We start from the raw sequence: 22592 nt of genomic DNA on the forward strand, positions 1-22592 counted from the left end.
GGAGAGATTGAGTTTAAATCCTGCTTTCTTGAAGATTAAAAATAAAAATCCAGAGAAAATTGCATTCAGTCATAACATAAAATTTTCCAGATTTTAGTATAGTCACTCAGCAGTAATAATACACTTTGCAGAATTTTATATTGATACTGAAAATCAACATCCCCAATGCCAGATAACTGACATTGGCCTTTTAGGTCTTTTTATGTACCCGTAACAGTAGCAGCATAGGTGAAAAACCACACTTCATGCTGGTTTTGGAGGCAACCAACACACTGAACAACATTATCCTGAAATGAAAGCAAATGAAGAGACTTTTTTCAGTTTCCACCTTGCTCCTGAATAGGGAGGGAGAAGAGTGAAGTAAGACAGAGTCCCACAGGTCACTAAATCAGGAAAAGGAGCAGCATATTACCACTGATTCATTTGTGCTGCTTACAGGATAGTCTCCCTCTTGTGCAGGACACGGCCAGGCTCAGAGAAAACAAGATACAAACTTCTGAGTCTAGATTTCAGCTCTTGAATATTGAACTACCTACATTTTAATACTGTTTAAATCCTAATGGGAAGGATGTCTCCCTTCTAGGGTTTCCAGGCTGCTGTGCAGCACTGAAGCCCAGTTATCCTGGGATCTCAGGCTTCTCCAAACAGTGTGATCAATGCTGAAAGCCACTGTATCACCTTGGGCAGTAGAAGAGCTTCAGTGCCACACTGACAGTGCCTGGAACAGGAGTGGGGTGGTGGCAGGGCCACCTGAGCTGAAGATGCTGTCAAGCTGGGACTGACGTGGGGTGAAGCAGGGAAAGGTGCTGCTCTCTTTATGCCAGAGGGAAGATCCCCACCCTGACAGCCAGAGTAGCAATCTGTGCTATTTCTGCAGCTTTCTGCACAATTTGTACAATCAAAGGAGAGAGGATGATACCCCCTGCTTCTAGCTGTTCATCACCAGATGAAAATACATCCTGGTGGTCCAGATCCACCCCTCACTGATGCAATTTTATTTTGAAATTATCTCCCTGGAGAGACAAGAGGTCTGTTCAGAGCCTTCACTGTGGTCCACGGCAAGGTCTGGGTGCCATTTCCCTGGGCAATACCATGTAAAGTGCTGAACCTAATCAGAAAGCTACTCTGATGTCCAGTTACATCACAGGAGTTATTTATCTATTAAAAACTTACTAATAGTTATATAAAATAATGGCAAAAAAGCTCTATCAAGGACTTGTGTGTATCACTAGTGATCCTCCACTGCAGTCGCAAGACCACTGACAAATTCAAAGTAAAGCTCATTGCAGTCTCGATTTACAGCAGCAAACATTGGCATGGTGCTGCTATGAAGAAGTTACACCAGCAAAAGCAAAAAGAAGCAATTTAACCTCTAAGCTGAGAGCACCTCCTCCAGATATTCAGCCATATTTTAAGTTATGTTTGAAAGCGAATATAAATGTAAATACGCAATTTCTTCACAAATACTCATCTTGTTTCCTTCCATCTTAGTAAATAATCAACTGGAAAAATAACATGAATGCTTCAGGAGTCAATACAAATGAAATGAACTGACACCATGGAAAGTATTAATATACTTATTCATAGAATTAGATTGTCTCATTTGCAATTTTGACTGAAGTGATGGTTTAAAAAAATACATTAAAAAATCTCCTCAGCATTTCACTAGGGAACTATCAGCAGCTCCAGGCTGGTTTCTTTCCAAGCAGCAGTGCATGCACATAGCTTGAAGAGAAGTTCAGCATTTATGTCATGGGTGCCCTATAGAACAGCTCTTACATACTAAACAGAACAGTGTTTACTTACAGCTCTCAAGTTTTCTCTTGCTTATTTTCTTTGCCAGAGAGCAGAGGCTGGGGCTGCAAACTGGCCCTATATGTCATCAGTCCTCTGGATGCCACCATTTGGAGTTCTCACCTTAAAGCTCTTCAGCCACCAGCCTGCACTTGGCAGGACCTCAGAAAGCAAATGAATATGTGGCAATGGGAACAATGGTGAAATATTCTGAGGTTTTGACAACCACTCCTTCATTCAGCATTATACCCTCCTTCAGAAAGTACCTCAGAACAAATAAACATATGTGTATTTTTAAATCAGTCATTTTTGTGGGAATAAAAAGCACTAAGAAACAAGTCAGATTCATAAATGAAAATGTATTTCACCTTTATACATGCTATACAGGTCATGCAAATACAGAAATCTACAGGTTATACAATGACACCATAATAAAATATAGTATGACATTTGCCAAACACAGTGTATTACAGCAAAACAAACCTGTTTCTGTTTGTTTATTATTTAGGAAATAGATGAAGGACTAATTTGGAAGACACAGTACCATGCTACAGCTTACTGCACAGTCAAAAGAAAGTATTTATTTGAAGTACACTAACATAAATAGAGCTGGGTTGTTGTAGGCATGATTTTTTTAGGCATTGCACATCATGTTACTGGTTACTTTCCCACAGCTGACTTTTAATAGCACAAGAATGGTGCTACAACTGAGGTCAATTTATGCTGTGAACTCTTACACGTGGAAAAAAAAAAAGGAAAAAAAAGCCAAACACCCCCTCCCCCCAAGTTTTCACATCTTTTGTGTTAGTGTCCAAAGAGAGTTGTATTTATAATTTATTCTTACAAGAGACTGGACAAAACGTCCTCAAAGCAGCACCTGATCTAGCATAAAGGTTCACCAACAGAAATAAAGTTAACACTGTACAGCACATGACGTCCTGACCTTGTACATCTCGGTGTGGACTGTTCCATACAGATGTTTACAGAACATCAAGGGCGCCCAGTGCTCCTGGCGTGCATTTTGGCCTTTGTTTCTGGTACTCCCGTATTGTTTTGCTGCTGACCAAATCCCATTTTGTTGAGCCTACATGAAGACAAAATACTTCTCTGTGTGATAGAAAGCCTGCTGGTATTAATCAAGTGTCTGCATATTCAAAGGTTATCCTGATCACTCACTCGAATCTACTACAGCTATACGACACATATATTAAGGGGTTATACTTGGCATTTGGCCTACTTTGATTACAAGTGTTACACAAGTATGATTTCAAACACAGTTGATAGTTGCTCCCAGACTAATTAATATTAACTGGTTAGTGCTACTAGTGACTAAAAGTGTCAACATAATCATAAAGGAATAGTTCCCATATTCCACAGTCAGTAAAAAGGCTCTTTTGATTCCAGCAGCTATATGTTTTTCAAGCCTCTTCAGCTACAGTTTTCAATTACACACCTCATCAAAGTTGCAAATAACTCCTTATTAAAGACAAAAAAAAAAAAAAGATAGGCACCAAACTACAGTATATTATTTTGTTTCAATGCACTGTGGGCAAACCCCATCATTATTTACAAGAAAAAAATGTCTAAATGGATGTATGATCAAGCTTAGGAAATAATTATTTAAAAATAAAATGCACAGGTAAAAATCACAGTGAAGTGTTGAGATGAATTTTAAATTAAAGAAGAAATAAGTGCTTTATTAGCAGCTAAAGCTCAAATTCTAATGCACGCTCTGTCTTCCCTGAAACATCATTGGTTTCTACCAAAAGCAGCCAGTTATTCAACATATTCCCTGGGAAGACAAGTTATATTCAGCTCTGATTATTTGAAATCCAGTGTTCAAGGACTGCAGAAGCTTTTTCAAGTGACAAGCTCATGTTTTACTGCCAGTAGCATCACAGGGATATATATCCTCCAGAAACTGTTACCTCTGTCAATTAAAAAGAGAGAGAAGAATATCAAGTCAGTTATGCAAGTTAGATGACCTCAGTTTTGCAAGTTAGAGAATATACTCTTCCAAAAAACCTGACTTTGTACTTTGAAACTGTCATTGAAACCTACTATGGGTGTTTACTATGCTGGCTTATGTGACTCTACACTGCAAGTTTTACAGCAGCAAAGAATAAGCAGCAGCAGTAACTACCATGGCCTAGACTAGCCCCACTTTTAACTCTTTTCCTCATGAAAATAGGCTCCAAAGATATACAGGAAAGGTATTGTATTAATGAAGAAATTCTGGGTGCCTAAAGGAAATGTTTCCATTTACCAGATGCTTGTGGTTGCTATGATACAATCAGTCTGCATATGATGCCAATTTACAGGCAGCTGCACATCTCAAAGATTATGTTGAATTAAAATACCTAGGAGAACAGCTTTCTTTTTCTCCCCACACTGCCATGGACTGCTGCAATATTCTGGGAAGCTAGTAAGTAATCACACCAATTTATCATAAGATGTTTATCACAGTACTGTACCTGTATCTGTTCTGCTGAAAAGCAAGGCTGTCAACAGATAGAATTAAGTGTATTTTCTTGTCCTGGGCTGTTAAATCCCTCAATCAAGTTTTTGTTACAGTCATCTAGGCTAAGGGTATCGCTGGACATCTTGGAGTAGGTAGCTTGGCCTGTGAAATCCAAGAGGTCTTCAAGAGCCTTGGCATTACTTGTCCCATTTTGGTCCAAAGAAACACCTGGCATGAGTTCATTCATGGGTGAATATTCAGGGATAGAGATAAGTTCTTCTTTTGAAACTGGGCTATACAAAAGATAAAGGAAGAAAGACACAGAATAAGAGGTCTATAACTTTTCATTAATCAACAATCAAGTTAGCCCTCTAACTGTTCAGAAACTACCACTCATCTTAAGGCAGCTACAGCAAGCTTTTACCTAGAGAATGTCCTAATCCAAAGAAAAAAAGATACTGCCCTGCTCAGGATGGAAGACCAAACCTAACCCAGCCCTTAATGATTATGGTTTGTGGTAGCTGTGTAACATGAGCACTCATCTCACCCACATGTCTGACAGTTTTCTGATCATTATTTCAGTCCCTGCATCATTCCTTTACCTAAATGTTTATTGCATCTTCCACATTACTGTCCTGATCCTGCAAACACTTACTTAAAGCACATACATTTCAGAACTTAAATAAGTTATTTCTTAAAACCTTATTATATACTTCAGACATAAAAATCCCGTAATTAAGAAATGCTGCAACCAGCTGCTTTACTGAGACTAGCAAGGCTAGTGCATTTTAGTTTGGAGAAGGCAGAAGAAAGCTTTCACAGACATTTCTTAAACTATGATGTGGTGGTGGATGCGTTAAGGGCAAAACTATCATGTGTGCAATCCTACAACACAAAATGTAAGGAGTGTCTAATGCCACCAATAAGAAACTAGGCTTAACAGGGATCAAAGAACATAATCTACCAGTGAGACTGTACTGTACAGACTGCTTCCAGGTGAGGTCTAGACACAAAGAGCTGGTAAAAAAAAGGTTGGATAAACTCATGGGCAACATGTCAACCAGTGGCCACTTAAAAGGCCAAGGCAAACATCTGCCCTCAATATCCCTAAGGCCACACTTCAGTGATCTTGGATTGCAGGAAGTGGTAGGCTCATGTGCTCTCCCCAACTCGTTTTTCTTACTGATACTCTCTGAGACCAAATAATGGGCTACACAATCTTCTGGTTGGTCCCAGCATGCCATTTCCTATATATTTATGCATATTTGCTGGAAATACTGAGACAGTATAAGAGGTTCAACTGACTTACTGATTAAGGAAGAACAGCATTAAAATTCCATGTTTAAAATTCAGATCTAGCTTTGACTTAACAGTCTTAAATTAACTCTCTCTCTCTATATATATATATATTCAAATTAAAAAAAACTTAAAATTAAAAATCCTTCTTTTCTGCACATCCTTCCATCAAAATGTGAGTGTATTTAACACCACAAAATTATTTACTGATTTCCATACATTTCTACTTGTTAAGTACTTAAAATTCTAAATCCATTATTTTCTTTATTCTTTTTGTATGGAGGCAGAACTGCTCATGAATCACAGCTATGCAGCCAAATTAAAAAATAGTGACATCAGAAGAGTATCTACAGTAGCTGCTTTCACAAATCCGTCTGAAAGGTTTGGGCAAACTTGTATGGAATCCGTAAGTAAGGACTGTGGAAGGATTTCAGAGTTCCCTCCCCCAAATATGTGAGAGTGAGATGAGGTTTTGTGGCTCTTGTATCAAACACCCAGGAGCATCCTGGCAGAAGCAGAACACAGCCAGTGCACACCCAGCTGTCACTGGATGGATGCGAGAAGGGAAGTAGTGAAGTATTAACAAACAAAACCCAAAATCCTGTGTCGCATATGAATTCCACAACCCTGTAGGTAGATCCAGCCTGTACCTCACATCCATGGACTGAACCTCATCTGTTGAATCTTCCATGTTGTTAAATTTCCCATCAACAGCTTCCAGCTGAATAAGTCCTGAAACTGACTTCAGTCCATTAGCAACTACATCTTGGGAAGGGATTACAGAAGCAGCACTTTCTAAGCTTTTATTTTTCAGGCAGGTTGCCAATCCATTGATCTCTATAAAAGAAAGTTAGAAATTATGACAGTAGAAAATTTGTTATTTAAATAGTTTTAAGTTATAGATTGAGTAGAAATGAAGACTGACAATACAGTAGACTCAGTTTAATCCTTGACTCATCATACTGTATTGTCATTCCTCTATTCCACTCCAAAACTTCTTTATGCTACATCTTTTAAATTTGAGGAAACAAAGAGAATGGTCTATCTTTTATGTCATTTATTAAAAACCTTAGCCTAGGAAAGTAAACAAAATATAGATAACGTCAGATACACTTTAATTAATAATCCTTTAAATACATATAGGGTTGTTTTTATGAAGTCAAATGAAATGTAAGATTTAGAGCCATACTGTAAAAAGCTTGGTTGTGTGTAAAAATTTTCTACTTACAAAATTTCAAGGTAGATTGCAGCAATCAAACCAAAAACAAACATTGGCAGACTAACACTTTTTATTTACAAAAAATGCTACATCAGGTACTAAAACAGAGGAGAAACTTTATTCTGCTTTTGCTTAAGTGGCAAAGCAAAGCTGTCTCCAGTTTCTAACATTTGTCACTGATGCAAATGCAGCTGTTGTTTTTGAGATGAAAGCAAAGAACTTACGATAATACACAGTGCTCTGCCTCAGATCAAAAAAATTTGAAGAGATTCAACTGTAAAAATAGGTCAGAAAAATATGGCAATTTTTACCTGGCTGGTTGAGAACAAGGGCCTTTGGTTGCTTTTCCACATTCAAAGTTGATGGAATCTCCAGTTTTGGCTCTTCCTTCTGAAATCAAGTAATGACTCAGCTGTATTAGAGGGAGGACTGTAAACCTTCATGGAACTGATTGGACTCAAAATTCGTGAGATTGCCCAGGGGCACAGGGTGACAATGACCATCAACAGCAAGACAAGACTTTTTCCCCTTTTTAGTTAGGCATAGCATTTTTATATAATTAAAAAAGAAAACATTCTCTGAAAGTAACTGAACAAACAGTTTTCTTTAGCAAATTAGAAATGAAAATCTGACTGTCACTTCTTAGCTGGAAACAACTGCCTTCTTTTCAACCCCACATTCAGGGGGTAACAAAGAGAGCTCAGTAACTAATTCACTGGCTGGTACAAAGCAGGAAGACACATCAACAGCAGCAAACAGTACAGCTCCAGCATGCAGGAATGGGCTGTTGCCCCTGGCTAGGTAGTGAGGGGAGCAATTATTCTACCTGCAAAGGCTGCATAAAAGCTGTGTCTCTTTAGCAGTGGCTGTGACACAGCAACAGTCATTCTCAGTTTGAAATGCATCAAAAATTTGGGTCTAGAGTGTACCTAAGTACACTTACTGATGTGGTACTACCTGGAGTTTAATTTCTACATACAATAAAACAAAACAAAAGTCTGCAACCACATACTTTTTCGTACCTTTATTTCTGGGGTTTCACTCTTCCTTGTTCTCTTCATTATTTCATCTATTCTCTATAAATCAAAATAAATTTCAGGATGAAATGGAAGACAGAATACGTAACACAAGAGAAGGGGAAAAAGGAGAAAGAACTTTTTCTTTACTGTCATGACATCCTCTCTGCCTGTCTTGGAAAAGGGAGAACAAATAAGAAAAATAAAGAAAATTAAAGATAGAAAACATCTTGCAGCTGGCTTTAACCTATCAGATCTTACAGAACATGACTTTCTCAGCAGATGCGCTTTAGAAACAAGTATTTTAATACCAGGTGTTTGCAGCTATGACTTATGCTCAGCTCTGGAACAAGACATTTGTTTAAAACCAACAGTGGTTACTTTAATCTAGTTGCTTTTCCAACTATTTCCAAACAGTTCCTTTAAAAATAGTAAGCCTTTTTGGAATAGAAGAGTAAAAAGAAATATCTGAAGTTATTCTTGTTAGAAATGTGTAAGGCATTTTCCTAAAATATTTTGTTTTCCTTCTTTCTTCATTAAAAAGGAAATATTCTTTGAGATGCAAAACACTTTGGTTTGATATTCTAATCTACAACTGCAACATGCCTCCAGTTCAGTGGTGAACAGTTCAAAACATATTGGAATAACATATATGGATAGATGAGTATTTGTAACCAGACAGGGATTCTGCAGCTGCTCTCTTTCCTGCCACACAGCTGTAAACAAAGCTAATTTATGCAGCCATTTCCATGTGCAGCAGTGGCCAGACAATCCTGTTCCTCTGCATAATGCAACCAGAGAGAGTCAGGTGGGGGAAAAGCTGCTTGCTAATCACAAACTTTCTCAATTAATGACACAGAGCTTTTGTTTATTAAGTTTTAAACAAAGTCACTCATGTTTGTCAGTAGTTAGTGATGTCCTGGGTTGGACAGCAATTGACATTTGTCTTGGCATGCCATTCCTTGTTTGTCTCAGGCATTTAACTTCTCAGGTAGAGACTGGCTCTGTGTTTGCTCAGTGCCTAGGAGAAAGTAATTTGCCTCGGGCAATTCCACTTTGTTACAAATTTTGATGTCCACGTTCCCCTAACAGGCAAGTAAAAAAATACTATGTTTGCCATAACCATTCACCTCTAATCCCTCCAGATTATTGTTGTTAGATACTACTGGGTGCTTCCTGGGTTATGTATTTAAACAAGAAATAAAATAATTATCCTAGGATGCAAATACTCACCTTCTTCCGCTCCAGCCTTTCTTGCTCAATTTGCTGCATGATTTGTTCCCTTTCAAGACGAAGCTGTTCAGCTGCCTCACGGGCTTTGATTTCTGCTTCTTCCTTCTAATCAAAATGTGTAAAATATGTTAGGGCCATTATCTATTTCAGGAAGACTACCAAGTATTAAGAAGTATTTTTTTTACATGTATAAAAATTTCACATTTCTGTTTGAGATGATACCTGTTTCTCAAGTTTGGCTTGGAGCTCTTTTTCTTGCTTTTCCTTTAGCATTTGTTCTTCCTCAGTTCTTCTTCTGGCTTCCTCTTCTGCCTTTTTTCTAGCTGCCTCTTCTTCACGTTTTCTTTCCTCTTCCTTCTTACGAGCTTCTTCTTCCAGACGCAGTCTTTCTTCTTCTGCCTTTCTTTTCTGCTCTTCTCTTTCAAGCCTGCAAAAAATGTAAAAGAAGGTTTAAAAGGTTTCATCTTGTTTAGCATGAATCTTATTGAATGTACATAAGTATCTGGTAACACATACATCAGCACATATTTTCATTAAAGATCCCAGGATACAGTGAAGACATTGAGCACATGCTCAGAATTCATGTTGCTATCAAGCTTTTACTCCTTTTACAAGTTTTTACTTACTTTAAATGCCTAAAATATTTCATAGGAGTTATAATTTCCATTGAAAAAAACATGTGTGATCAAAGAAAACATTCCTGTTCTAATTTCAGTTAGAGTGTCAATAATAAAATTAAGTTTCGAGAACAAAGACAACCCTCTTCCCATGTACTTGACACCTAGAATGCTGGTATCTATAAACAAGCAAGTTCTTTTATCCTTTGCTTCATCTGAAGATAAACAGATGGGATGAGTAGCAGCAAATTCCACAAAATACAGTGGAATTCTGGAAGGAGTGGGTCTAAATTCCACCTGTGCTGCTCCCTGGCCCACTGAGGGACAGCATACTCCTTAAGAATTGTTTTTTAAGTGATCATTCTATCAGGGCCAAAATGGCAGGAGCTGGACATTCCACTCCCACCCTGAATCAAGGGTTTAAAGAAACTGAAAGAGTTAAAAGTGTAACTAGATTTAGTTTGGGGGGGGGGGAGGTAGACACAATTAAGAATATAGCAAGAAGAGTAGAAATAATAAGGGATGGCTAATTATTAGCAGATAAAATAGTTAAGGCTAGAGTGATACATCACCTGCCTATCTTTACTATGTTTTAAGAACAGGATGGGATGCAGATTTAATTGTGAGAAAGAAGAGGACTGTAGCCTGCACCTGGGCCCTGAAACCTGAGCTACAGCCAAGGGGTCCAAAACCTGCCAAGAAGGCAAAAGTAAAAGGTCATTTTGATCTCTGAAGACCACGACCTATTTCAAAACCCACCAACCCATTTGAAGTGAAAGACTGCATAAGCTTGAAGGAACCTTGGACTCAGTTATACTATGACAGTTTAATATAAACCAGAGTGGATGGGGTTAGGTAATGAATATGTATTAGGCATTTTGGGAATTATATTAATATATAAGACTTCTTAGATAAATAGAGAGCCAGAGCCTGTGATTCTTCACACGTCTCTGGGACATGACATGTGTTTGTGCCGTCAATAAACACATCCCTTTCTAACTTTAACTAGCTGGAGAGTTCTATTCCACACTTCAACCCCATCCACCATGTCTGTAGTAAGAAAACCCAAAGTTGAATCCAGACATGCAGAATTAGTGATTAGTGATGTGGGGGTTGAAGGAAGTGCATGATTTGCTGACACTTGCAACCAGCATCCCATGTGGAGAACCACCAAAAAGCCTGTTCCCAGAACAGAGCCACAACTTCACTGCTCAGACAGCAACCTTCACTCTGCCCACACTCAGCCCTCAATGCCTGCAGCAGAGTTGGGCAGGAAGATGAACTTCAGGTTAATTATGAATGACTCAAGCCTTGCCATTTTATGCATATGCTGCTGCTGCAAGACTGTTTCTGCTACGTAATCTAGCTCATTTAAAGCCACCTAAAAATTTTTTTACAATGTAAAATACTTCAGGTGTGTCCAGACTGCAGTGTGCAGTACACTTCAGCAAGGACATGACTGAAGTATTTGGAAAAGTAATAGTTTATTCAGGGTTATTGAAGAGGCCAAATTATTATTTTTTAACTTCACTAATCACAGAGACTGCAAAAGACACTAATGAAATAATAGTCTGAAATTAAAGAAATTAACAAATATATATAAGATCTAGCTTGATTCCAAAACTACCATATTTTCAAGCATCTTCAGTGATACAGGTTAAATTATTAGATTGTAACTTTCACAAAGCAATAGAGAGACCTTTCTCGTTCTTCTCTTTCCTGTTTCTCCTTTTCCTCTTGTTCTTTTTGCAGGCGGGCCTGTCGTCTTTTTTCAGCTAGAATTTTTGCAGCTTCTTCTGCATCACTTGTTCCTGCTGTGATCTTCCCTAGGAGAAGACAACCAAGGGTGGAAAGTCAGGCAAGGAACAGAGAGTGCCTGGCAATTCCAGGTTCATACAGAGGCTGAAATGGGCCTTGTTCAGAGTAGCAAGACACCATTTTAAAAGCATCTTTTTTAGCATTTTCAGCAGAAAGAAGATAGAATAGATAAGGGCATCCCTGGATGTCAGCATTTTCTCATCTTCATTAACAATTGCTACATTTGACTTTTGGTATATTAGTGAAAACTGTGTATTTACAGGTTCCAGTATGTATCTTTACACATTCTCATAAGCCCGTGACTGAGCAGCTTCATGAAAAGAACAGCTCACCACCATTTTAAAGTCTCAGGGACCCATCATACCCTGCACTAACATCTTGCAGTAAGGCTCACCTTCAGTGTTCTCAGCCTTTCCAGCAGAAGGCACGTGCTTCTCAGGAGCCACCTGGCCCACATCATCACTGCGTGCTCCTGGGGTCTTCAGGTGACTGACATTTTCTTTCTCCTTGTCTGCTTTCTTTTTAGGTGTTTCCTGGCTGATATTGGAAGTGGCACGATGCTTCACAGGAGAAGCTGGATATTGTTTGGTATTTTTAGGAGACTGAGGATAAGTCTTTGCAACTGTCCTGATGAGGGAAAATAAAAATCAAACAAGGCCAGATGTTAGCTTGGAATCAAACTCCATCTTCACATTTCTTATTCTTTCTTGTCTCTGGCTACAGAGAAGTATCAGCTGTTTTGCACAATACTGAAAAGAACCACCTGGATGCAATCAGAACTTAAAATGCATGGAACTGACATAGAAGTGTACATGAATACAGAAAAGTCTCATTAAAATAAACCAATAACACTGCCTAAGGTCTAGGTGAGAGATAGGAAATTGTGGACTGCCTAAACCAATGATTTTCGTAATGACCATTCCAAAATAATTCTGTCAACTTTACTGTTTCTACAGTCCTTCTCCATATCTAAACCAAAACTATGGCTGCTCTCTATCTGTAGAAATCATAATGAGCTACAAATGTGCTGCTTTCATCTGAATACCACCTTGCCAACCATGGTCTTTTTCTAATTTTATCTCATTTTCCAAAGAAGCACAAATACCAATATATACAAAGGGAAGGCTGTGTACTACTAAAAGAGACAGAACTGATCAAACCATTATACTGTCAACAATGCTGTTTGAGTTAGTGCTTTTTTCAGCAACAACACAACAGACCCTAGACTCCACACTCAGCCCCTGCAGCTTTTCACACGCTACACTTGTAGGGATGGCGATGCACAGCAGCAATGCAGCCCATTGCTCATCTGGCTGTCACACACTTCAGGTGAAGTCACTTCTGGGAAAGTGGAAGGGTAAAGATACCTGATATTCACTGAAAATAGGTGCATATAAAGAGAACAGATTACCAGGAAACATAAAACTACACACAAATACCATTCATTATTTCTGTAACAGCAGTAACTAGCACTTGTAACATTAAAAAAGGCGGAGATGTGTGACTACATAGTGTAAGAATAAAGAGATTACAATCTTAAAATAATGGTTTATGTCTCATTAGAATAAATTATATTACATTAATGTGAGCATTGCACATATATTTCTAACCTTCTTCCTGGATATGTAATTATGATATAAATGGATTATCCCTTATCACTTTTTTCATCTACACTATATAGAGTTTTATATACCATAACACACTTTCTGGACTATACACTCATTCTGGCAGACCGCAAGCATAAAAAACATGAACAACAGCTGAAAATTAATGGACTGGAGTGGCAAGTTTTGTATAGATCTAACTATAGTATTGTGTGGTCAGAGACTATTATAACTAGAACAGCATTTGCATTACAGAGCAGACAAAAACAAGACATCTTTCAACTCCTCCCCAAGCTCATGAATTCTGTAGAGAAAAGGGTTCTTTTCTAGCATATTAGACTGCATTTGAAAGAGGTTGAGACATTAGATTACAAGGAGCTCACTCAGAGCTGCCTGGTTTGTGGGGAGGAAAACACTCTGGCGTATTGCACCATCCCTACTTTCTTACTCCCACTGAAGAGCCACCACAGAGTCCAAAAGCCCTCAGGCTGCAGGAACAGTAGCACCCAACTAAATTAGAAGTTCAACTCAGGTACCCCCTGCCCGCAGGCCCAGGAGCTCCTCTCAGCTCAGGTCCTCGCCCTTGGTCCTTGGCTGAGCTCAGCTGTAGGTAAGCCTGTTCTTCTTGGCTTCCTAACCTGCTGATCCTGACACGATGTCCTGGCTTCTCCTTGGACTTCCCTAAGTAAGGCCTTTGGTGGCTGTCCTTGGGCCTCTGGTTGACCCTGGTCACTTCTATTGCCTGCCTTGGGATGGGGTGCTGTGTGCAAGGTCCCTGTCCTCATCTGTCCTGCTGCCACCCACAACTCCTGCTGTTCCATGACAGAAGCAGGCTTTGGAAGACGTGAACAAGCAAGCCTGATTCCAGTTCTTGAAAACAATAGCAATGGGAGAAGCCACTGAGTTTGGTTGTGTTGACCAAATCTGGTTTTAGCATTGCCTTTAGATTCCTCTTTAGGATATAGTTGCATTTCCAGGTCCTTCTGACAAAGGCAGATTTCAAGGCCCCACCTACATTTATATATCTGACATGTGTCTCTTCACTGCAGTCATTTCCAACTGCACTTCATAAATATAAAATTGGTAAATAGAAAACATTTTTCTTATGTTTTTCTGCAGCACAGAGGGTGCTTCTTGCTAATTAGATACTTCTTCAAAGCAGAGTTCCCTACTCACTGTCTTTGGTTCACATTTCCAACTTCACTGCACATTCCTTGCAATGCTTTTGATTTAACTTGTTGTGACAGAAGGAGCAAAACAGGTTAATAACTGAGGCTGAGTCATTCTCAGTATTAGTACAGAAGTAATTGTTCTCTAATAAAGACACGACAATCAAAGAGGTCGGTAGGAAGCAGCCTAGTCATGAGTGCCACATATCTTGCACTGCATAGGCATTAGAGCAGACTGGTTGTACAACTCAGCTGCTGGGTTAGAAACATGTGCTAAATGTATTATTTAACTACTGCATCTTTGAACTTTTAGACCTACAGTATTTTTTTAACCAAAATGCTACAGGCACTTAGACCAGAACAACAATAAAATAGTAGAGTTTCATATAAAGTAGCTAAAAGTGAGAGAAATAAAAGATTGATTACTGCAAGGATGAGAATAATGCAGTGTGTGCAAACCTGAGAAAGTTCATCAGGAATATTTTTTCAGAATTTTTATATCATTTACTGGATGCCAGTAGAAAGTATTAAATTAACATTGTTTTCCACCTTGTATTTAAAACATACTTTCAACGTAGCATTTTTAACATTCCTTGACACAGGCAGAATAGTTACTGGAAAAATCACTCCTTCAAAATAGTATTTAAGTTATGCTGCTTTACACCAAAAAGAGCCAAACTTGATTGAGAAGGCAGAAAAATGGAATTATTAAGAAAAAATATTTATAATCACTTGTATAGGAGCCTGTTTAGGTTTAAACCATGATAAGAAAGTGGGAAACACAGAATTACACCAGATAAGGATCAGAGTATTAAGATGACAAATCATTAAAGTGCAAGAAGTGGCAACCTGTCAGTTGTCAGACAGCTTACTTATTCTCAGTACCTGGATTTTAAAGGGGAATACAGAAGCACCTTCCTCTCTCCAAGAAGACATTAACTAATGCCTTAACTGCCTTGAGTTGACATGAGGGCAGCAGCTGCCCCCTACATGCTCTGACAGAACATCTATCAGGTGTGAGGATCCAATGATTCTTAATTACCATGTCTCCTATTCAGTTACAAAAGGGATAGTCCATTCTGCAGGCCAATGTCTCAGGAAGAGCATACGAGAGGTTCTGAGCTCACTTGTGCTAAGCAGAGAATATAAAGCAGATGTAGCACACAAATGAGAGGTCACACCCAGCTCTGGCCATAAAGAGCAGGGCAGAGAACAGCTCTCCTGAAAAGCCAGCTATGTGGCAGGTCACTGGCAATGGCTGCTCATGAGGCTGACTGTAAATCAGAAATCTTCAGTAATGCCAGAGCTTCATTATTTTTCCCCTTTCTCTCCTTTAATTCAACAAAAACTGCTGAAACCACACCAAGGACCTGCATGTTCTCAAGCCTGCTTTCTGACATTGCTCTGGTCACAAGCTATTTCTGGGTTCTGACATTTGCACTCTATCTCTGACACTTTCCCAAAAGCAGTTTTCTTTCATTCTTAGTTTTGATCTTTTGTGGCCAAAGACAGGTTAATTTCTCTTTTACATTTCTTAAAAGAAAAGAAACTCAGCACAGGTCTGTAGAATAGTTTTTTGAATAGCTGCATTATTACAGATGTTTCAAAATGGTGAACTGGCCCATTATCTACCTAACTGCTGAAAAATCCCTCAAAATACTCTTGATCCAACATTCTACCCATTGTTTCATCTTCCTAAGTCAACACAAAGAATAGTAAACGTAGCAAATACAAAATAAAATCTCAATTTGGTCACTGTAGGACACAGAAGCTACTTCTGTGGGGAACTCACCACATGTAGACAGCTTTCCAATAACTCATTTTTAAACATTTTACGAGTTTGGGGGACACATTTTTTGTACTAGTCTATGTTCACATTCCATCAGCATTCTGCAATTTGACTGTTCAGTTTGTGAAACCATGAGCAAAGGACAGTGACCTGTCTGCATCTGGACAGGAAACATGAACCACCACCCATCAGCAGCATCACCCATCAGTCACCTGTCCCTTTCCCCTTTCTCCTTCTCTCATGAGGTTATGCTTTGGCAAAAGAATGTGACACAGAGGCTTGTCAGAGCTTTCAATTTTATTCACTGGCTTACACTGTGAGTCATTTGAAGATACTTAAAACTAAATCCTACTTCCTTGATTCAGTCAGGTGCCATTGATTTATTTAGGGACTATTTACCCAAAGACATGTGAAGGACACAGGCTTTACTGACTTCCTGATCCATAAGAAAGCACACTTACCTATTCTCTGAGGGATACTGCAAGAATAACCCAACTAATGTACAGATCTTTGAAGAAAAAGCATACAATAAAAAATTATCCAAACCCCTCATCCTGTTATTATTGATCTTGTGAAAGAGCTGAAGAAAACGAGCACTTTATGCCATCACTATTCAATAGCAACTGAAAAAAATTAAAGACAATTACTCAATTGTTCAAACTCTCTAATCCATTAATTTTCATCTTATTCAGCTGATCCACGTTAAGATTCAAAATAATAGTTTTGTATTTCTTTCTGTGACATTTATTGACATATTTTCCAAATAACATCAAATTTTGAATTCCTTTCCTGCTTTTAATTGTTGTTCAGTATATTTGGATTTTTCCCCTTTTCTCCTTTTTACATCTGTATCTGTTCACTTGTCTGAGATGTTATGTTTTTGGGCAGATCTTTTTTGCTTTCTCAGAAAAATTTGCCCATCCAAAACATTAGTATTTTATTTATATAATTACTGCAACTCTCTTCTGCCATTGATTAATGGGTCTCTTTAGGCTGAAGAGAACATTGTCTTGTTTGATCCTGTTTCAGTTACTTTACCAAGAGCTTTTTATTTAATAAATAATGAAATAACATATTAAGACAACAAGTTACTGCCACTCAGAAACCAAGATGACAACTGTGAAGAAGTGGTAATTAGAACAATACCAAGAAAACTTGAATGCCAAGTCACATATTCTTAAGAAAAGAAATGCATACAGCTAATTGTCATGTACATATACTATACTATACTTGATTCTTTCCTCAACAGTTTTAGAGGTTAAGGTGCTATGCAGGATCACTAACTACTAATGCTGTTCAATATGTATTCTTATTTCTTCCAGGGTATTTTTTCAGTCATATAGTGTGCTACAAGGAGAAAGATTAAACATGCAAAAGATTGTTAGGTTTGCAAGGAGAATGAGTATTTGTATACATATTTAGTCAGGCTAAAATTATACCTGAATGTCAGACAATGATCTTACTGGTCAATGGATTTAAATACAGGCAGTAAGGCTTTTGGAACCTTCCTTTAGATTGTACAATCTTATCTCCTCAATGAAAATTAACAGAGGAATTTGAATGGTATGAAAAAAAATGCATATATTATCACTATATCATATATATAATAATACAATATGATCATTAGGGCACTTCTTTATTTTAGAATTATGAGGGGAAGTTTTGAAAGTGCTGAAGAACTCTCTGCAATCAGTAATAAACATGGATTCAAACTCTATTTACTGTATCTCTCATAAGGTCAAGAAGGGTGTTCTAATTGGGCCATGTTAAGATTAAATGCTTGGTAATATATTTCTAGCCACGATCAAAATCAGATTTCTGTGAGAAAGAGAAGGGCGGGGGGAAGGGATCCCTACTGTGGCTCACAATCACAGGGAAACCCACCATTAGGCTTCTTAATTCCTCCATGCAGCATCTGCTTCTTCTTTTAAAAACAGTGTTCCTTATAGGCATGAAAACATTTTACTGTACAAACGTTATCATAATTTGCACGTCTGGGAAAAAATTCTCCATCATTTCCTAATCTTTTATGGAAATTAGTGCTTCAAATTACGACTGGGCATACCTTTTTCATGAAACACTAAAGAGCTGTCTCCCAGTAATTTTTTCTTTAACCACTGGACATGTCTCTGATGATCTGCACTAACCTTTGCCTGTCCAGCAAGCAGCACTTGACTCTAAACTAATTCATTTCCCACCAATAATTTTGCTTAAATAAATGTGTCTCTTGGTGGGTCTCCTGGTTTGTCTCTTATACTGGCTGAACAAACAAAATGCATTCTGAGAAGGGAGCATAAGTACTTGCAGAATAATATACAGTCTTAGAGCTCAAACTTTTTGTGACTTTACATGGCAGAGTGGCACTAGACGATCTGGTCAAAAATGTAATAAGAAAGCTGACTGTCATTACCATTGCATTTCATTCAATTTTTCATAAAATGGATGTAGTTCACACCACAGAATCTGATGACATTACATATATAATATTGGAAGTTTGAGAATTTGCAGCCTTATAAGAAAAAACAAGAAATGCAGTGTCCCAGTTACATACAAGGGGATGTTTAAACCAGAAAGAATGCTGAGAGTCAGATGGTTTCCTTATGTTGTCTAACATTGGATTCACACACAAAATCATCCCCCACTAAAGGGCTATGCCCTCAGAGCTGAAACAGAAAAGGAACACCAGCTGGTTTTTTCAGGCAGAAGAAATTTGTCAGAAAGGGAATCATCAAGCCTGATTCAAAATATGGCCAGCTTCAGATTTAACAAGATAAGAATTTTCAAGACAGAAGTGGCACCTACAAACAAGGTCTAAAGGAAAAAATCCAAACCAATCAACCATCCAAATAAATTAGGCAAGTACTGTAGATCAGGACTACTTTAGCATACTCCTACATTAGAGCCAGACTTAATATCCTGTTCTAAGAAACCTGAAGACCCATTTGCTTAGACTTGAGTTTCAAGCTGTGGTACACATAATACAGTTTACAGCAAAAGACAATCAAGAAAAGCAAGTTACTTGTCAGTAATATATGATATAGCCAGATATGCTATAGATCCACAGCTCTGCCTTTAAAAAAACAAAAAAACAAAAGCAAAAGGCACAACAAAACCACAAAGGTCTGCAAATGAGGTAAGGTTAAAACCAATGGTTTAGATGACACATAGTTAAACGTATTTATGGCACCAGATGGCCATGCCAACAATAGGAAATGCATATATTAAATGCTGGAATTTCTAGTTAGTATTCATGATGAGTGCATTTCTTCACATTAGGCAGTTTCTTCAAAATCAAACAAAAAAAAAGCATCTTTAAAAATAAATGTGAAGTAAAATTTCATATGAATAATGAAATGCACTGTAATCTCAAAACTGAGAAAAGGTAGAGAGAACTGTCTCTAGTGGGTACTAACACAATATTACAGATATTAGATATCATCTACACTTCTCCTCTCACCCATTTGTATATGTGTTTGTGTATTAGTAAAATTAACTGGATTTTATACAAGACTTCAAAGGAAGTTCCTCAGGAATCTATGCCTTATTTACAGGTAATGAGAAATTCACAGGACATTTGACCACTAATAAGAAAGGCATACTTAGGTGTTGCAGGTGATGCAGATCTTCTGGACATGGCAGCAGGAGAATCAGACCTTCTAAGAGGAGATCCCATACCAGATGATGAACCAGGTGTTGCAGGTCGCTTCTCCTTCTTTATCTTCTCAGTCTAGAAGCACAGTTCATTTTAATTGCCATAATTAGGATCAATAAATCAAAAATGCATTTGATTGTTTTATTAGCAAGATGGTATATAAAGATCTGTGTGGTACACTTGTAAAAGCTTTTTAAACAGGCAGCTCACGAGTGAGGTGCTGTTAATAGTTTTTTATTTTACATAGACATAGCACACACCCACCCGTCTTGCATGGGCAGAGCATGCAAATTTTAGATAAGTAGTGCACATCAGAGCCTCTGCAAGAGTTCTTGGGTGGGGTGGTGGCACTGGGTGGAATCTTCAAAATCATCCATATGCCCCTGCTTAGACATGATCAGCAGTGCAAACCAGCATATCACAGAAATGTTGCTGCATGTAACACTGAATCACACTAAGAATGACACTACACAAATCTTTACTCCCAGCTTCGGTTCCCTCACTTGCAGCTAATTTAGATTACATGAATCCCCCTATCATTAAGTATTACAAGATACAGGACCTTATGTTATTATATTATTATGTTATTATAATATTATAGTTATTATTATTATTATTATGTTATTATAATATTATAGTTCTAACACAGAATTTTTTTAAAGCATGCCTTAAAATGTGTAGACTCAGTGAAGGTGTGTGACTTGCCTTTTCTGGGAACTATGGTGGATCAATAACGCATCTTTTAAGCAAACAGCATTAAAAATGTCCACAGAAAGAGTTAAAGCAATTGGTGTAAAACAGAGGCATTATCAATACACTTGGGGAATTTCTGAAATATATGAAGCTTGCTCATCAACCAGCAAGCCTGGATAGCCATACTCAGGAGAGAATTCTATTTGTCATCTCCATTCCCAGAAGTTATAAGCAAGTCCAAAAACATACACTTCAGTGCCTCAGTTCTCTGAAAATAGGGGTGTTGGTGTTCCAATACCAGCACTCAGCACTGATTCTCAGGAGGAAGAAGATATTAAAATGCTCCTTAACAGGAGCACAAAGACAACAGGCTTACTTTTCTTCTGCTTTTTCTTATAGCAGGGAAAGTACTTCATTTGTATTCATGTAAAGGGAAAGATAACAAGCAGAAGCTGCATCAGTTTACCCAACAGTGAAATCAAAACCATTGCAAACTCACCTGAGTAACTTCAGCTGCAGGAGCCCCTTTCATGGCATTGGCAGTGGAGGGTGAAGTTGCCTTCTTCCTGTCGGTGCTTCGGGTGGGGGAAGGCTTGTAGGGAGATTTAAGAGGACTAGCTGGTGCTACACGGGGACAGATATGGAATACTAAAGAGTTATAGCACAATAGCAAGAGCAAAAAGGAGCACGGATAGAGGAAGTAAAGGAGGGGAGAAAACAGCATACTTTTATGTTATAATGTCCAAAGGTAGTTTTAAAGCGTTTTTTAGTGTTTTAAAATATCACATATAATGCATTCAACATGATCCCATGTTTGTTAAAAATGTCTCAACTGAAACATTTTATAGGAAAAAAATTATCTCTAAAATATAATACTATTTTTCTCATACACCTTTTGAATCACCAGTTCTAATACCATGACTAATACTGTGACTCCTTTTTCTTCTAAGAAGTCCAGCTTCCTTTGCATACGACACAAAGAGTAAGCAGATAATGCTAACTGGGTGACTTTTGAACACATACTGCAAAACAGGAAAGGTGACAAAAGCTTAGGGAATTTTGTCTTTTTTAAACCCTAAACATGCAAAGGCTTCTAAATATGTTAATTACTTTCCAAATAATTAATAAAAAAATTAACAAAAAAGCCTCCAAACCTAAACTAAATGCTGCTGTAGGTATTTCAGTTATTTTTATTTGAGGGAGACATCAATTTGAGTGCGACACATGCATTACAGTTTATATGGCAAGTTTTTATTTATTTGCAATATGAACAGGATTTTTTAAAATGGGATATTTTACTCCTGATTTTGTTCATATTGCCCTTCTAAGATGAAACTTTCACATACATATAGAACAATCAACAGACTATATGTTTTATCAATAAGACAGACACTAATTGCAATCAAGTGATAGAATGTTTCCAATTTTAGTCAACTAAAGTCAGGAGTCATTGACTTTGAAAAAGCAGCAATTATGCACTAATATAAAGAAAGTCACATTCCCAAATTTTTTACTGGAGACAGACCTAATAAAATTTTTATTACGCTCTTTTGAATGCTTTGAAGTTTAACTGGACCTTTGTATTCTTTGACCCACTTTTCAGCCAAGCGGCATAAGGTCACTGTATATTAACAAAAACATTCAGAAACTTAAAAGCTGCTTAAGAGAAATATTTTTACTTCAACTGCTTAAAGAATTAATTATGCATCCAGTAACAATTGCTTGCCCGAATACCTTGACTTCGAGTGACATTAATAATGTGTTGCTGTAGAGTCTGAAATTGAGGCTCCTCATTTCTAAGCTTACAGAAAATGCAGTAGCAGAGCAACTTTGACCCCAGCATAATGACAGGAGGCACAGCATGAGCTCCTGGAAAGGAAGCTCCCTCTTCCTTTTTCAGAAGCTATTTCTATGGTGTGAAGTACATGACAAATGAGAGATGTCCCTCGACTGTTTTGCTAGCAATTACTGACAAAATGTCAATGGCTTCTGAGATTGTTGTTTGCAACCTGGGCTACAGCCTAATTGCCTTGTGGTAAAATGACAAAAGGATGCTTGTTCAAAAAGCTGTTGCCAAAATCAGCTGCCCTGCTTCAGCTCAATGAAAAGCAGTTTTCAGAACATATTGTACCCTTGTCAGACATGCCAGTGTATTACTTTAAAGATTCTGTGATGAAGAGAGATAAACCTGAGAGTTTACAAACAAAATGAGTGAGGAAGGACAAAAGTAA

General features: G+C 37.9%; 1 protein-coding gene across 15 annotated transcripts in view; it reads right to left on the reverse strand.

Annotated features, from left to right (window-relative positions):
- Positions 1 to 2133: 2133 nt before the first annotated feature.
- MAP7D2 (MAP7 domain containing 2) overlaps positions 2134 to 22592 on the reverse strand; it is an 81175-nt gene continuing 60716 nt past the window's right edge. For 11 of the 15 annotated variants that reach the window (XM_085559455.1, XM_085559421.1, XM_085559430.1 and 8 more), the window contains 11 exons: positions 20861 to 21009; positions 19616 to 19743; positions 11849 to 12081; positions 11336 to 11462; positions 9242 to 9446; positions 9020 to 9124; positions 7793 to 7846; positions 7082 to 7160; positions 6202 to 6388; positions 4269 to 4548; positions 2134 to 3724 (listed from right to left, as the gene is read on the reverse strand). In XM_085559455.1, coding sequence (XP_085415581.1) covers positions 4299 to 4548; positions 6202 to 6388; positions 7082 to 7160; positions 7793 to 7846; positions 9020 to 9124; positions 9242 to 9446; positions 11336 to 11462; positions 11849 to 12081; positions 19616 to 19743; positions 20861 to 21009 — 1517 coding nt within the window. In that variant the 3' untranslated portion in view covers positions 2134 to 3724; positions 4269 to 4298. The remainder of the gene's footprint in view (positions 3725 to 4268; positions 4549 to 6201; positions 6389 to 7081; positions 7161 to 7792; positions 7847 to 9019; positions 9125 to 9241; positions 9447 to 11335; positions 11463 to 11848; positions 12082 to 19615; positions 19744 to 20860; positions 21010 to 22592) is intronic. The other 4 variants (XM_077781637.2, XM_077781636.2, XM_085559473.1 and 1 more) reach the window with 1 other exon arrangement.

This window comes from Lonchura striata, chromosome 1 (assembly GCF_050655825.1).
Source record: "Lonchura striata isolate lonStrDom1 chromosome 1, ASM5065582v1, whole genome shotgun sequence".
NCBI lineage: Eukaryota > Metazoa > Chordata > Aves > Passeriformes > Estrildidae > Lonchura > Lonchura striata.